At 47.3% G+C, this 16,911-nt stretch overlaps 1 protein-coding gene across 2 annotated transcripts in view; it reads right to left on the bottom strand.

Annotated features, from left to right (window-relative positions):
* The window catches only part of LOC129380717 (uncharacterized), a 148,601-nt gene that overhangs the window by 31,331 nt on the left and 100,359 nt on the right, over positions 1–16,911 (bottom strand). For both annotated transcript variants that reach the window (XM_055062512.2, XM_055062511.2), the window contains exons 6-7: positions 15,555–15,640; positions 3,847–4,075 (exon numbers count right to left, since the gene is read on the bottom strand). In XM_055062512.2, coding sequence (XP_054918487.1) covers positions 3,847–4,075; positions 15,555–15,640 — 315 coding nt within the window. The remainder of the gene's footprint in view (positions 1–3,846; positions 4,076–15,554; positions 15,641–16,911) is intronic.

The following is a 16,911-nucleotide window of genomic DNA, read 5'->3' as shown; positions in this document are numbered from 1 at the left end:
TCACGAGGCAATGGGGGATGAGCCACAGCATAATCTAACCGAAGTGGCTGAAAACTTCGAATATTAGGAGCAATAGTACGGTTTCAACCGCACAACGTGCACAATCTCAGATTGCGGTCGTTGAAGTCGGGGAGACTGGCTTCCGTAAGGTAGGGCTTTGTAATTCACGACACTAATTCGCTGCAACATTCTGTAAGGTCCGAAGTAGCGACTCAAAAGCTTCTGGATAGTCCATTACGGCGCACGGGAGTCCAGACCAAAACTTGATCACAATGTAGGAACTCGACTTGTCAATGGCGGAGCTTGTAAATAAGGTGCGCATCGAGGCTCTGTTGTTTCTTTGTGCGCACTCTGGCAAAATGACGGGCTTCTTCCGCGCGTTGCACGAAAAGTTCGGCATCTTGGACGAGGTCGACATGTTCAATGTTGTAGCACGGCAGCATTGCTTTTAACATAGTCTGCATTTCACGGCTCTAAACGGCGTGAATCGTGTTGTTGCTTGCGTAGCAGTGTTATATGCAAACGTTACGTCAGGGAGTATCTGGTCCCACGTCTTCTGCTGTACGTCTACGTACATAGACAGCATGTGAGTCATCGTTTTGTTCAGTCGTTCGGTCAAGCCGTTTGTCTGTGGATGATAGGCAGTTGTCCTTCGATGGGTTGTGCAGCTGAGTTTAAAAACGTCTTCAATGATCTGTGCTGTAAAGGCTTTGCCTCGGTCTGTGATGATGTGCGATGGGACGCCATGCCGGAGGACGATGCTCTGTATGAAAAACTGGGCAACCTCGGAAGCTGTGCCTCGAGGCGTCGCTTTTGTCTCGGCATACCACGTTGACTAGTCGGGGGTGACGATTATCCACCTCTTGCCAGAAGGTGACAGTGGAAACAGGCCCAGAAGATCCATGCTGACCTGGTCGAAAGGTGTGCCAGGTGGGTCGATCGGATTCAGTAATCCGGCCGGCTTCACAACTGGCCACTTTCGGCGCTGGCATTCACGGCAGGCTTAGACGTACTGCTTAACACAGTCCGTAACTTTCGGCCAGTAGTAGGATTTGCGCACTCTATGAAACGTTCGCATCAAACCTAAATGGCCAGACGGAGGCCCGCCATGACAGGCGAACAAAACTTCGGCATGGAGGTCTGCTGGAACGACCAAAAGATAGGTTTTGTTGGGGGCAGTGGAGTTCTTATACAAGACGCCATGTCGTAAACAAAACGACGACAATACGCGAGCGATATGCCGGGGTACTGATGCGTTTCGTCCTTCGAGAGGTTCGAATATGGGTCGTAGTGCGTCGTCGGCGCGCTGCCGTGTGGACAAATCAGTAGCGCTTACGGCCCCAAGGAAAACGCCATTGTCCTCAATGTCTTGGTCGGTAGTGTCGATAGGTGCGCACGAGAGTGGGTCTGCGTTTTCGTATATGCAGCCAGACTTGTACACGATGATCACGTCGTACTCCTGCAAACGTAGACTACACCGTGCCAGTCATCCGGAAGGGTCCCGCAGATTTGCAAGCCAGCATAACGAGTCATGATAGGTTAGAATTTCGAATGGGCGGCCGTAGAGGTAAGGTCCAAATTTGGCCAGCGCCCATACGACGGCAAGACACGCTTTCTCTGTGGTGGTGTAGTTGGGCTCTGTACGGGATAGTGTGCGACTTGCGTAGGTGATCATTCTTTTAATACCTTCCTGCCATTGTACAAGCCCCGCACAAACACGAACGTTACTCGTGCCTGTATGAAATTCCGTGTCCACCTCCTCGTCAAAGTGGGCCACAACTGGTGCTGATACCAGGCGCTGTCGAAGGCCGGTGAAAGCAGCCTCTTGCTCTGAGGGCCTCTTGCTCTGACGCGAGGTGCCAACGCCGGCTTTTATTCGACAATGGGTCCTTAACGTTATCGTGATTATGCAGTTTACGAAAGAAACTGCTGCTAAATGCGTTTCTCTTGGTGAAAACAGGTGCAGGTGCTCTATTTTGGGTATTGAGACTTTCTTAGTTGTGTGGGGCTTTACACATGCTGGGATGGTATGTTTCTTATTACCAGTAACATAGGTATGGCAAAAACGCGTTTGCTTATTTCCTGCGAGTGTCCTGCAAACAAATAGAATCGTGAGGCAAAAATCGAGTGGACGAGTCATATGTGCGGTATTGAAAATATACCGCAGTGGCTTTCTGTGAAAACGGTCGAGCTGCGCATTTTCGCCTTTATTATGTAGGTTCCACAGAATAACGACGTATTCTAGGTTAGCCCTCACATAACTGTTGTATATGGGACGTGGAACAGAACTTGTGATGCATTGTGAGGTTTTCTCGATTTTGTGAAGGTTTCGCCGATGCAAGCTGTATCCCGATGGTACGATTTCGAAATCACTAATAGCGTCCCACAGTTAACTTTCACAGATTACACAAAATGTGTATCTTAAGTAAAATATTCCAGGCAGGCAGCTTTTGTTTAATATACTTGTGTTCTTTAATGGAAGCAGACGTGAGGGTAGCGCATTGGTACTTACCTGCGTAACTATGGCACGGCGTTTCCTTTTCTTTTTGAAATTGCTTTGCACGCCATCCGACAGTCATCAATGATACGAAGTTTGACATGAACTATACTTGTCACCTTTCCTTCATCTCTGTCAAACTTTGGGCTTTGTCAAATCAGTTTACGCCTTCGAAAGGTTTCAGCGCAATAATCGTTTTGTACATACATTCGTGTTCTTTTGAACTTGCGAGCTTTGCGCTCGAGTTGTTTTTCTCTGAAATCCTGGAGGCGTAATGAAATGAGCCTTTTTGGCGCCCATTTTCGTAGACAATAAATGCCGATAACAGATAGGCAGTTTACACCTAACTTCTCATGAAGCAGGTTGTTGTTGAGAAAAGCTTACTCCGATTCATTAAGGTTGCTCGGAATTCCAAATACACCAAGATTACAAAGTCTACTAAAGTACAGAAGTCTAGCTTGTCATGCGATGACTTCAGAGTCCCCTGTACTGCAACAATAGCTGTTCGTAAATCTGTTGTAACCGTTACACATTGATCAGCCGACCGTGTCTTTCATTCAATGTTTGAAAAGCGGTTTTTATAGTTTCAGAACTCAGTATTTTCAAGGCCAAAATGCTTTCAGGGCTTCAGGTAAAAAATGCTAGTCCATATGGGTTCTTGGCCTTTCATAAAGTTCTTAAACATTTCGTTCACCGAAGGTCCAGGAATTTGTTTGATGACAGCGCGAAGAACTAGCTTGCTAGTGCAAAAGCCCTGACACCAACTGCACAAGCGCATGTGCGGGCAGGGTAGAATAACTGTAGACTTATTGCAACTACGCACTGAACAGCGGTAAATAAACTGCACAACGAAAGTAAGTCGCGTAGTTAGGGATCTTTGCCCATCATCGTCGCCGCGCCATCTGAAAAGTCCCACGGGAACCTGCCCATCTATACCTGTGGCCTCCGGGGACGTCAGGAATCTGAGATTGGTCCAGTGCAGTGGAACTCTCGTGCCAGTGATGCAGGGCCCTGCTAGGTTGTGTATGACAGCTGCCTTGTTTGGCAAAATTTGCGATGTTGATTTCGCCCCACTGAACACCGCGTGCAGGCCCTGTGCAACAAAAATAAATGGAATGACCAGAAGTATTTGCCGAGCAGCATCGCCGTGCCCTGTGCTTCGCGGGCGTTATCCTCGTCCGCGCCGGCAAAGATGTGGTCAGTGTTCACGCTTTGAAAGCGACAAAGCCTGCCTGTAGCGTGTTTGTGTATAACGCAGCGAAACCGCGGCCCCCAAAACAGGTGACGCGCGTGCTCTTCATGCCTGCGGAAACTGCGATATGCGATCTGCGAAATGTAAAGATACTTACCATATCGTAGCGCTTGATGTACACAGCAGGGGAGAATTTCACCCTAATGTAATAGGCACCACTGCTGTCGTATATGGTCTTGGAGGTGTAGTCAAAACTAGTAGTCACAATGTATGCTACGGGTGACAGGCGTATATTATAGCAGAGCTCAGAGTCCTGCGTCAAAGAACCGCTTTGGAACTCCACTTGCTGTTCATAGCCCTGAGAATCAGTAATTTTTAACCAATGCCTGCAATAATAGAGAAATCGGCTCTGCTGTAACACATTTCTTCACATTGGATTAAATGAAATGGTTCCGCAAGCCGGTTAGAACAATTAAATAAGGCAGCGTCAAAAATCAGTACCTCTGTATGCGTGGGGAGTGCGTCAAAACTATACCAGATGACAGAAGAAAAAAAAATGGCCGGAAACACTTAAGGCTACCCAGGTGTGGGAATGCGAAGCATTATAGTTCCTTTGGTGAAATTTTTTCGATTGAGGATGCGTGTGATGCACCACCCATATTTTACACGCTCATGACGTGGAGCCACCTTCTCCTTACCGGCCTCGCCGAGAAGTGTCCAATCGCGCACCCACCAGGCCACGCCTTTAGTCAGCCAGAAACGTGGCCCCACCGTGGCGTCGCGGAAGAGTTCCCATCCCGCACCACGGAGGCCCGTCTTCTATTCCCACCCATACGAATTGTTCCGATTTTTTTTCAGAGCCATTACTTTGTGTACAGGAACCTCCATGAGAAATCAGGTGTCAGTCACAGGATTCATGATGGCTTTTTCTTCTTTGCGCCGTCGTCAATTTTTTTATCATCGCTTGTTCACGCCGTCACTGACCAAGCCGGATTTTCGAGTAATGGGGTGTATAATTTTTTCGAAATAAATGACAATAAATACCCTTTGTGACAGACAGTGCCGCCATCTGGCATTACTGAACATTGTTGTAGAAAAAGTGTTGGTGATAAATTACGGGTTAATAGGCCTTGTCGCGAGACTGCAGTCAGTGCCTGTGCAAAGCTAGTACGCCTTGGTCTACTGAATACGTTTATGTCTATGATTATTATGGTCGGAGCCAGCGTTTGTTCCATCAAAGCCGTCTCGATCGTCACTGTTCTATTGTCGGCAAATCGCAACTCTTTGTTCTGCATCCTGAACTACGCTCCAAAAGAAATCTGCACGTATGTCCTTTCTGAATGCGGCCTACATAAGCGAGCGAACGTGCGAAGTCCCAATTGCTGTGCTGTGCAGCAAATGCCGGCACATAGCTCCGACCATTTTATGGGATATGCCTGGTGGAAGTGGTTTGTTTCACAGCTAAATTTGGTATATGTTAATTAACAGTAAATTACTCACTTGGACAGACAACGACAGCCGCAGCGGTTATGATAGTGTAACGCCCGCTGCATAACTGCTCATTTATACACAATTACAAGAGGAAAGCTGGGAGCAGACTTCAAGAACATAACGTCCTCGATATTCCTGACTCGAGCGAGTTGACCCGTGCTAACTGCTGCGAAATCCGTTTTCCGTGTCGAGGGTAGGATTAACCGAAGGAAAGGAGACATGGACGCGAGCGCACGAAAACTGTCGCACTGGTATTGGGTGTTATATTCAGAGTTGTGGAGTGGAGGGTCCCGACATACATCGGGTGTTGTGTTACCATAAAAAGGGGGTCCCTGCCCTACGGCTGCCGTATTCTCTCCTTTTTGCCTACCTCTAAATATATGTGTGCATACTGTAAATATTGTAGCGAAGAAGACAGGCGTGCACTACACGCGCATTGTCAACGCCTCGCTCTATAACAGAGCTCGCGCTGGGTGCCCGACGCCTTGATCAAGAGACCAGGTTGCGTGTCGTCTTACGTTCTGCATTATTAATTAAACCGCATTACAGATTTATAAACTATATACGGATGTAGATACACTATACTGATGGGCGACTTCAATGCTAGGGTAGGCAAGATGAGGCTGGAGACAAGTCAGTGAGGGAATATGGCATATGCTCTAGGAATAGCAGGGAAGAGTTATTAGTAGAGTTTGGAGAACAGAATATTATGCGGATAATGAATACCTTCTTCCGCCGGCGGTAAAGCCGAAACTGGACGTGGAGGAGCCCGAATGGCGAGACTAGAAACGAAATAGGCTTTATACTCTGCGCTAACCATGGCATCACACAAGATGTGCACGTGCTCGGCAAGGTGCGCTGGAGTGAGCATAGGATGGTAAGAACTCGAATTATCCTAAACAAGAGGAGGGATCTGAAGAAACTGGTACTTAAGAAGCCGGTCAATGAGTTAGTTGTAAGAGGGAAAATAGTGGAATTCCGGATCAAGCTACAGAACAGCTATTAGGCTTTATCTCAGGAAGAGGACCTTAGTGTTGAAGCAATGAACGACAATTTTATGGGCATCATTAAAGAATGTGCACTATAAGTCGGTTGTAACGCCGTTAGACAGGATACCAGCAAGCTATCGCAGGAGACGAAAGATCTGATAAAGAAATGTCAATGTATGAAAGCCTCTAGCCCTAGAGTTAGAATAGAACTGGCAGAACATTCCAAGTTATTCAACAAGCGTGAAACAGCTGACATCAGGAAGTATAGTATGGATAGAATTGAACACGCTGTCAGGAATAGAGGAAGCCTAAAAGCAGTGAAGAAGAAACTAAGAAGAGGAAAGACTCAGATGTAGGCGTTAAGAGACAAAGCCGGCAATATCAATACTAATATGGATGAGATAGTTCAAGTGGCTGAGGAGTTGTATAGCGATTTATACAGACCAGTGGCACCCAGCACAACAATGGAAGAGAGATTAGTCTACACGAATGTGGAATCCCACAAGTAACGCCGGAAGAAGTAATGAAAGCCTTGGGAGCTATGCAAAGAGGGAAGGCAGCTGGAGAGGATCAGGTAACAGCAGATTTGCTGAAGGATGGTGGGCAGATTGTTCTAGAAAAACTGACCACGCGCTATACGCAGTGGCTCATGACCTCGAGAGTACCGGAATTTTGGAAGAACGCTAACACAAACCTAATCCATAAGAAAGGGTACGCCAAGGACTTGACAAATTATAGACCGATCAGCTACTGTCCATTGCCTAAAGAGCGTTTACTTAGGTAATCGCAAATAGAATCAGGAACATCTTAGACTCTTGTCAACCGAAGCACGAGGCAGGATTCCGTAAAGCCTACTCAATAGCAGACCATATTCACACTATCAATCAGGTGATAGAGAAATGTGCGGAATATAACCAGCCCTTATATATAGCTTTCATTGATTACGATAAAGCGTTTGATTCAGTGGAAACCTCAGCAGTCATGGAGGCATGACGGAATCAGGGGGTGGACGAGCCGTATAGAAAAATACGGAAAGATATATATAGCGGCTCTACAGCCACCATAGTCCTCCATAAAGAAAGCAACGAAATCCCAATAAAGAAAGGCGTCAGGCAGAGAGATACGACCTCTCCAATGGTATTCACAGCGTGTTTACAGGTGGTATTCAGAGACCTGGATTGGGAAAAATTGGGGAAAAGAGTTGATGGAGAATACCTTAGTAACTTGCGATTCGCTGATGATGTTGCCTTGCTTATGAACTCAGGGGACCAATTGCAATGCATGCTGACTGACCTGGAAAGGCAAAACAGAAATGTGGGTCTAAAAATTAATCTGCTGGAAACTAAAGTAATGTTTAACAGTCTCAGAAGAGAACAGCCGTTTACAATAGCTAGCGAGGCACTGGAAGTTGTAAGGGAGTACTTCTACTTAGGGCATGTAGTGATCGCGGATACGGATCACGAGACTGAAATAATCAGAATAAGAATGGGCTGAGGTGCGTTTGGCAGGCATTCTCAGATCATGAACAGCAGGTTGCCATTATCCCTCAAGAGATAAGTTTATAACAGCTGCGTTTTACCAGTACTCACGTACGGGGAGAAACCTGGAGGCGTACGAAAAGGGTTCTACTTAAATTGAGGACGACGCAACGAGCTATGGAAAGAAGAATGATGGGTGTAACGTTAGGGATAAGAAAAGAGCAGATTGGGTGAGGGAACAAACGCGAGTTAAGGACATCTAAGTTGAAATCAAGAAAAACAAATTGGCATGGGCAGGACATGTAATGAGGAGGGAAGGTAACCGATGGTCATTAAGGCTTACGGACTGCATTCCAAGGGAAGGGAAGCGTAGCAGGGGGCGGTAGAAAGTTAGGTGTGCGGATGTGATTATGAATTTTGCAGGGATGACATGGCCACAATTAGTACATAACCGGGCTAGTTGGCGAAGTGTTGGTGAGGCCTTTGCCCTGCAGTGGGCGTAACCAGGCTGATGATGATGATGATGATGGTGATGGTGATGTATTTGGTGGAGCTTCCGAGATTCACCTCATACTGGAACTCTGTAGTGAGAAGTTGCCTCCCATCATGCCTGACGACGCGAGCCAAACACCTACCCAGGCCTCGTCCAACCTTCTCTGATCCGGCTCGTTGCTTCAAAGAGATCCATCAATGTTCGGTGGCTCCGACGAAAACGACATCGAAGACTGGCTCTCATCTTATGAACGCGGGAGTGCCCGCAACAAATGGGGTGGTGATCATGAGTTGAACAACGCAGTCTTCTACCTCACGGTCGGTGCGAACTTGCTGTTCCGCAACCACGAAGCTGACCTCCTCCCCTGGTACGACTTCAAGACGAGCTTCACGCAAGTTTCAGTCGCCAAACGATGCGGAGAGATCGTGCCGAAGAGCGGTTGCATAAGCGTTCCCAGCAGCCCGGTGAGAAATTCGACTACATTGAAAACGTCGTCGACCTTTGCAAGCGCATCAATGCACCAATGATCGAATCCGATAAGAGCTTTCATATTTTGAAGGCCATCGAAGACGACGCCTTTCAAATTGTCCTATAGGAAAACCCGCAGACCATCATCGAAGTCACTGATCTTTGTCAGAGTTACGATGCGTCGTCGTCCAACTCCTTCCTGAGAGGAAAACTAGTCGCCGCAGTTCCCGAGGCAAGAACTGCGTCTATGTAGAACAGCACAAGGGCTCGCTATTCTCGGACAAACGTTAGTGAAGTATCTGTAGGTGCAAGTGTTGCACTTGCTCTAGTCGACAAAGGAGCCGCCGTTTCTGTAATTACCAAAGAGCTATATTGCTCGCAAAGAAAAGTAATGATACCCTTGTCTCCCCTGTCGCTCCTTATAGCAAGCGCTGCATACCCATTCAAGTACTGCATAACCATTCAAGCACTCATGCACACAGTCGAATTTTTTTGTTCTGTCTTCACGTTCACGCATAACCTTGGGGTGGGACTTTCTTTCCGATCACAACGCCGTCATTGACTGCTCTCGCGCCGAAGTCGAATTTTCGCCGCTTCCTGACGCCTAACATCATGATGCTGATGATTCCGGCATCAAGCTGCTCGTTGCTCACGACACTGCGATACCTCCGCACTCATATGTCATTGCGAGTGCCTGCTCCAATGGTGTTACAGATATCATTGCTCTCTTTACACCGCGGCGTATTTTTGTTCATCGACGATTTTCTCTTCCTTTCGATGTCATCCCTGTCAACGGGAGCTTCACACATATGGTTGTTCCGACGGTGATGCCTCCCCTTCACTTTTTGTCACGGTGAGTGCATTGGACGTCTCGAGCGCATCGACTTTGTAATCAACTTCGACGTACTTCTTGATGGCACTTGCTCCGAGATCTGTACACTGGCTTGTTCTCCTACTTGCCCCCTGTGTCCACGGGACGTCTTCGACAGTTCTATGGATACACACCTGAGCCTCGCACAACGTTCCCAGCTTCTCAACCTACTTCGCAAGTACTCCTCTTCATTGGACTGTCAACAAGTGGCTTCGGACCGCACATCAGCGGTGTATCACGAGATTGATGCGGGCGGCCACGCTTCGCTGCGCCAACGACCTTATCGCGTGTCACCCACAGAGCGCCGTGCTATTCAAGACCAAGTCAGCGATATCCTTTAGCGCGGAGTTGTACAACCTTCAAACTGTCCCATCGCGTCCTGTAGTGCTTGTGAAGAAAAAAATGGGTCCATCCGGTGTTGCTTGGCCTATCGCCGTCTTACCAAGATAACGCGCAGAGACGTATGTCCTTTGGTGCGCATTGACGACACCCTCGATTATTTGCAAGCAGCGGACTACTTTTCCTCATTACACTTAAGTTCCGGCTTTTCGCAAGTGCCCATGGCTCGAGCCGATCGCCCAAGGACTGCTTTTGTTACAGCAGACGGTCTGTATCAACTTCTCGTTACGCCGTTTGGTCTTTGCAATGCTCCTGATACTTAAAAACGAATGATGGACAATCTCCTCCGTCGTCTAAAAAGAAAGAAGTGCTTATGTTACGTTGAGAACGTGGTCGTCTTTTTTCCTTAATTTGCCTGCCACCTGTGCCGTCTCGAGCAGGTCTTGCAGTGCTTAATTAACGCAGACTTCCAACTCAATATGAAAAAATTTAGCTCTGAGCCAAGCATCTTACCGTACTCAGACAAGTGATTTCGAAAGGGCATTTTACGCGATGCTTGTACGCTTCGCGATGTCAGCAATTTGCCGAAACCGGCTACCCTGAAGCAAATTGAAAGCTTCATTGGGTTCTGCTCGTACTTTCATCGTTTTATAAAGAATTTACTTCTATCATTGCTCCTTTAACACAACTCCTGCGAGGCGACACCGGCCTTTCTACCGGGTCCCTAGCTTGCGACGACACGCTTACCACATTGCGCCGTCCGCTCACATCGCGAGCGCCATCTGCTCATATCGCTCGCATCCTATGCTGCGCCATTTCGACCCCTTAGCTGCAGCAAAAGTTCCCACAAACGCAAGCGGAATAGGACATGGAGCACAATGCCTGGTCAGCGCAAAAGTGGATACGGTGAATATGTAGTAGCCTACGCCAACAGGACACTAAGCAATGCCGAATCCAGTTACTCCGTCACTGATAAGAAGTGCTTAGCTATCATTTGGGCCCTCGGAAAATTTCGACCATAATTCCACGGCCGACTCTTTGATGTCGTTACCGACCATAGCGCCCTGTGTTGGCTGTCGACATTGAAAGACCTATCAGGCCGCCTCTCCCGCTGGGCCCTCCGGTTACAATACTTCGACATGCGCGTTACCTATCCATCTGGCCGCAAACACACCGACACGGACGCTCTCTCTCGCTCCTCTACGTCAAGTGGCACGGCTTGGCTTTCTGCCATTGACTCGGTGTTTTTGTCACGAGCGCCCATTGATATGGCTGCGGAGCAGCCCAAAGGTCTGTGGATTGCGGCTCTTTTGGACTGCTTACCTGACTCCACGGCGACTCGACCTTCCGGTACTCTCCGCCGTCAATCTTCCCACATTGTGGGTGCGGGATGGATTGCTCTATTGCCACAACTACGCTATCAGCAGTCAAAAGATATTGTTAGTCGTCTCTGACCATCTCCGCGTTCCATGTAGACCCACAACGCGCCCACGCTGCCCTCTTCTGAACGCACACGAGGCTCCACTTGTGCTTTTATTGGCTTGAGACATACACCTTTCGTAAGACGTACGTCCGCTCACGTTCAGAATACCAACGCCGCTAGTCTCCTGTTCGGCGTCCTTGTGGTCCCTTGCAGCCAATTCCGCCCCTCGCGACCATTTTAACGCGTGGACATTGACCTCTACGGCCCTTTACCCTGCACACCTGCTGGGAATTGATAGATTGTTGTCGCTGTAGATCACCTTACGCGCTATGCAGAAACAGCTGCCCTACCAAACGCCACAGCCCGCGATGTTGCGTGCTTCCTATTGCAACACTTCATACTTCGCCGGGGTGCACCCCTGGGAATTTTTAGTGACAGAGGACGTGTCTTCCTTTCTGAGGTGGTTAACGCGCTCCTTACTGCATGCCGTACTCTCCATTGCACCACTTCTGCGTGTCATCCACAGACTAATGGCATGACTGGGTGATTCAGTCGCCCTTTAGATGATTGAATCTTATGCAGTATGTCTGTGCCCTCCAGGACTCATTTGTTATCCTCACTCTTGGATTTCGGCCCAGCCGCCTTGTTCCGAATGAAGGCGAAAATTTTGCTATTGTGAATCTCGGGGGCAGGCAGAACTTTAAACGTTCTCGAGGATTTCCCTTGCTTCTGTTGGTAACTTCGCGCTCCCAATTTGGGGGACAACCTTATTGGTGGGTTAAGGTACAGGTTTCTTCTGAACAGGAGCGGGAAAGGTGTGCGCCACAATCAAGTGACTGGCTGGCACAGCAAAGTTCTAGGCGACACGTTCGATGGTTTCGTGCCGCAGGTGCTTCTTGAACGCGTACCGTGAGTCGTTCAGGAGGCATACCTGATGCGGATCTTCGGCTCGGAGATTGCGGCACAAAATGAGACCCTGGTTCAAAGAATGCGGTACAGAACCGACGAGGAGTGCTACTTTCGGAGAGGGGACATAGTTATTCAAGGCGAACAAGAGCACGGTATGGACATAAGCCGGAACCAGAGGTTTTGTGTACTGATACAATTCGACGCTGGACGGGCGAAACTAAAGCTACAGAAGGGCCCGCTGTAGAAAAAAAATATAATGAACAAGAGTGCTGAATTCAGCTAACTGATTGAACAATATTATGTACTGGACAAACAGCGAACTGATGAGCACCAACGGAAGACGACAATGTGAATGTGGAATACTAGCAAGTGGTTTTATTCGAGGAACAGAAATTCGAACAAGAAAAAAGCGGGATGCAATAAAACATTAATGCAAACGCACAAAAATATACCACACAACTCATCTCACAATAACTGTCGATATCAGTGCGAATAGCAATCGAGCAATGTAGCGGCCGACCAAGTACCGGAGTCGCGTTTGTGTAACACGTGTTGTGGTATCTCAGATACTTTTGTTGCTTCGGCTGTATGCCACGTATCCTGATATCATTTCATTTTCTTAGGGCACTCACTAGCCAATGTCGCCCACGAGCATAGAGACATGACCACTACTCTATGAGGTTAACAAATTGACGATGGAATGAGAAAGAACAAATGATTTTGGTGAAACTGCGAAGGCATATAACGACAGTAGCGTGACAAGGAGATTTCGATTCTTAAATTATGAGAAAGGTATAACGAAGACATCAGCAAAAAAAATTAAGAACATGACGGCGACTGCGTGAAAACGATGAAGTGACGGCAACCGGATGAGGAAACGAGAATGACAACGATGGCACCACCAAGACTGCTTTGCAACGACGGTATGATAATGGATTTATGACAATATATTTGCCATGACGGCGTAATGATGACGATGGCATAATTACGATTCAGCGAAGACTGCATGATTACGATAGAATGACAAACACGGAAAGACGTCGAGGGATCGGCGAAGGGGGTATGACCACTACGGCATGACGACAGCGGTATGACAAAAAAAATATCACAATGACGACATGACGACAGTAGGATGTCGGAGATGCACCAATGATGACGGAATGACCACGACGGCACCCCGACAACGCTATGAGGACAAAAGCATGACGACTATGCAGTGAAAGCACATACGTCACAGCGGCATGATGACAATGGTGCCGAGGCGTGCATCATGTGAATGACGCGGCACTAACTGTGTCAGAAGAGCTGTATAGCGAAGATGCGGTGATGAAGACTGCATGACAAGTGTCGGATCACGAAGCTGCACTGACGATGATGACACGACCACGGCGGCACCACGACGACGGTGTGAGAATGGAGGAATGATGGCGAATGTTTGATGATTATGGCATGACAAGAGCGGCGTAATCACGAGTGAATAACGACATCATGATTATAAAACAGTGACGAAGAAAGATTAACGTCGAGGGAAGGGCGAAGGCGGTGTGACGACAACTGCATAACGACAACGAAGTGACGTTAAAGAAGCGGTGTTGTTAAAACGACAGCGTGACGGCGACGGCATGCCGACCACTGTGTGACGACGATGGTGTGATCACGGCAAGACGAGAGTAAGATGACAAAGCGGGCATACAATGACCACGATGGCATAACCACCCTGAACACATACCTAGTTGCGCAAACTAGTAGCCAACTTGGACCACTGCGTCGCAGTAGTTGGCATGACGACAGCATTACACGAGTCCGATAACGAAGTTGGAACGACAACTATTGAATGACCACGAAGGCGTCACTTTTGCCGGGGGACAGCGCATGCATGACGACTGAATGATGAAGATAGAATGACGATGCTGAGATGGCGAGTGTCCGATGAGAAAACTGGAATGACGCGGTGCTAGGAACCCGTCGATGTCACCACAACGTAACCATACATAGTGGCCCAAGCTATGAGACACCTTGGAGCACTGGGTCAGGTTAGAAAGCGAAACGATGACGGCATGACAATATTAAGATGACGAAGCTGCATATGCGACAACATAGCAGTCACGACGGCGTCATTACCAGGATCACATACCTACTGGCCCAAACATTTTGACAAGTCGTAAGAGGCCAGTAGATAGAGACATAGCTAGCTAGCTAGCTAGCTACATAGATAGATAGATAGATAGATAGATAGATAGATAGATAGATAGATAGATAGATAGATAGATAGATAGATAGATAGATAGATAGATAGATAGATAGATAGATAGATAGATAGATAGATAGGCAGGCTCAAAACGGCTGAAGTAGGCAAAGAATCATGTTGGCATTAAAAGAAACAGATAAAGCAGCTAGTTGTAAATTATCGAGTAGGGAAACCCTTTTATCATGCAGGCGAATGGCTTCCACGAATAAGTGCCTTTTCAACCGGCATTTAGGACCTGTGTTGTTCCTAACCCTACGATGCATTGCTTGGAACTCTCCATGAAGGCATCAAGACATACATATGGCAAGGCAACTCAAGTTTCCAGAACTCACGCAAGACCAGCCATGATCAAACTTACGGATGTCCTTTTTTTATGCATTCGTACTTCGAATTAAGGATGCCTGTACTCATAAAAAGAATGTGTTGCCCTGGCTTCCTGCACAGGGTCCAAGCTAAGCGGGGGTTTGTTGGCAAAATACAACGGGCACTTGGAAGTCGAATTAGGAACAACTGCCACCTCCAAGATATGTAGATATGTGGATGACAATCCGACTGTTTTCTTTTTAAGACTTCGACCACCTTTCTCGCTGAAGTGGGAAAAAAATGAGGTATCCATGCTGCAGCCATTTCTGCCCACTCCTAAAGAAGTACTACATGAACTCCGGTATTGGTACCTCCGCATGGTACTCTATTTTAACAAGGACCGCGTATGTGGTCCTCACAGTGTGTGTGTAGTGTTTGTGGGCTTGGTAATACCAATCTCCACGCGAGCGTCATGACAAAACAAGTTGTATACTATAAAGCATGCACAATTGCGCAGGCGTTCATCGGGTTTCTATTCAGTATGTGGGGGATAGGTCCCCCTATGACTGGAGATCAGTAGTAGAGACTAGGCGTATTTTAGCAATGGATATAGAGAACGAAGGTGAATGTTTATTTTAATGTTACGTAGGCGCCTAAAGCTCTTAGAAGAAAGAATATTGCGGCCCTCTACTCAGGGCTTTACACGCGCCACTATCACGGATGTTTACTTAACGTATCATAATTGTGAGTGCTCTATCTTAACTCATTTTTCGGTTGCTTAATACCTTTAATTTAAGTCGTAGAAAGCAGATGTGTAGCATAATAATATATTCAGGATAAGTGTAATACTTACGGTGCAGATTTGTCTACTAAAGCACATTCGAAAACTCCAACGGTTCCTATTGGAACCCATTGGTTTTCAAGGTACGACTTCGTTCCCTAAAAAATAAAACACGCATAGAGAATATCAGGTATTAAAATTTATGTCATACCGCCCTAATTAAATGTTCATAGATCTCAGTGCTCATCGCACAAACTCGCTTCGAGTAAATAACACAGCACGAGAGAATGGCTCGACGTCTTTTAAACTTTCCTTTAGATAATAATCTCAGACATTAAGAGGTGAAGCACTCGAGAAAGCAAATGTGTGTTGATTCGGCTTGTCAAGGCGGGGTTCGTAAAACGTTGCGTTGTCTAACACTTTTGTTGCCTCTAAAAATGTGCTCACTTTTGGGGCTCTTAAGTTTCAAAGTTGTTTTTGAGGACGTAGTAGTAGATGGGTATTGAACGCGCCGATGAATCTGCTCTATGTGCTCATGAAGACGGCGTGCATGGAACCTATTGCGCTGTAAAGAACAGATTCAGTAGCGCAACTGCGAGGTCCTGCATATGGTGCATCACACTCATCGTGGTACACACCTAACTTTCCAGCACACACGTCTACATTGAGTGGATCCCCCTGTCCGCAGCTTCATGCTACACCTGGACTACGGCGACCCGAGACAACGGTACTTTACCAATTGTGGCTCGGCGTCGCATTTACGAAGTCGTCTGCTTTCCGCATTGGTTGGGACGATAGCGCTCCGTCGGACCACTGCGGTGACGAGAAAACTATCGAACAATTTCTTTGTCACTGTGCCCGATTCAGCGGACACAGGCAGTCACTCACGACCACGCGGGTGCGTCTTGATAACCAGTAGTTTTGGGAGCAGACAGCCCTAGAGCGCCGACCTATGCAGTCGTCACACCATAAGACTGTGAAGACACTCTTGGAATCGTTTACGTTCTAGTGGCCTGTTGGAGGGACTGTAATTCTCATGGATGTTCAGGACATTCTCTAAATTTTTTTTCGTTTCTTTACTTTTTCTCTCCACTGTTCTTTTCGCCTTTCGTTTCCCGTTACCCTTCCCCCAGAAGAGGGCAGCACACGAGAATCTTACCCTGTTCACCACTATGTCTTTCCAGTGCCGTTTATATATATCTCTTTCATACCACTATATTATGCGAGCACTTTGAGCATGCCGGAACGGTAATCTCAGGAGAGCTTTGCTTCGAAACATGGAAAACAATTATAAATGAAACGAGCATCGCTTTTAACACAAACTACATTGTCAGCTAAGTTGTTACAGAGGAATGGCCATGCCTCTTTTAGAAACGGGATATGCACGTGAAGATGTCCGCCGTACCTAGGCATTAAAAAAAAATTCGCG

Source organism: Dermacentor andersoni, chromosome 10 (genome assembly GCF_023375885.2).
Source record: "Dermacentor andersoni chromosome 10, qqDerAnde1_hic_scaffold, whole genome shotgun sequence".
NCBI lineage: Eukaryota > Metazoa > Arthropoda > Arachnida > Ixodida > Ixodidae > Dermacentor > Dermacentor andersoni.
The sequence above is the reverse complement of the archived record's forward strand: the minus strand, read 5'-3'. Positions and strand labels throughout refer to the sequence as shown.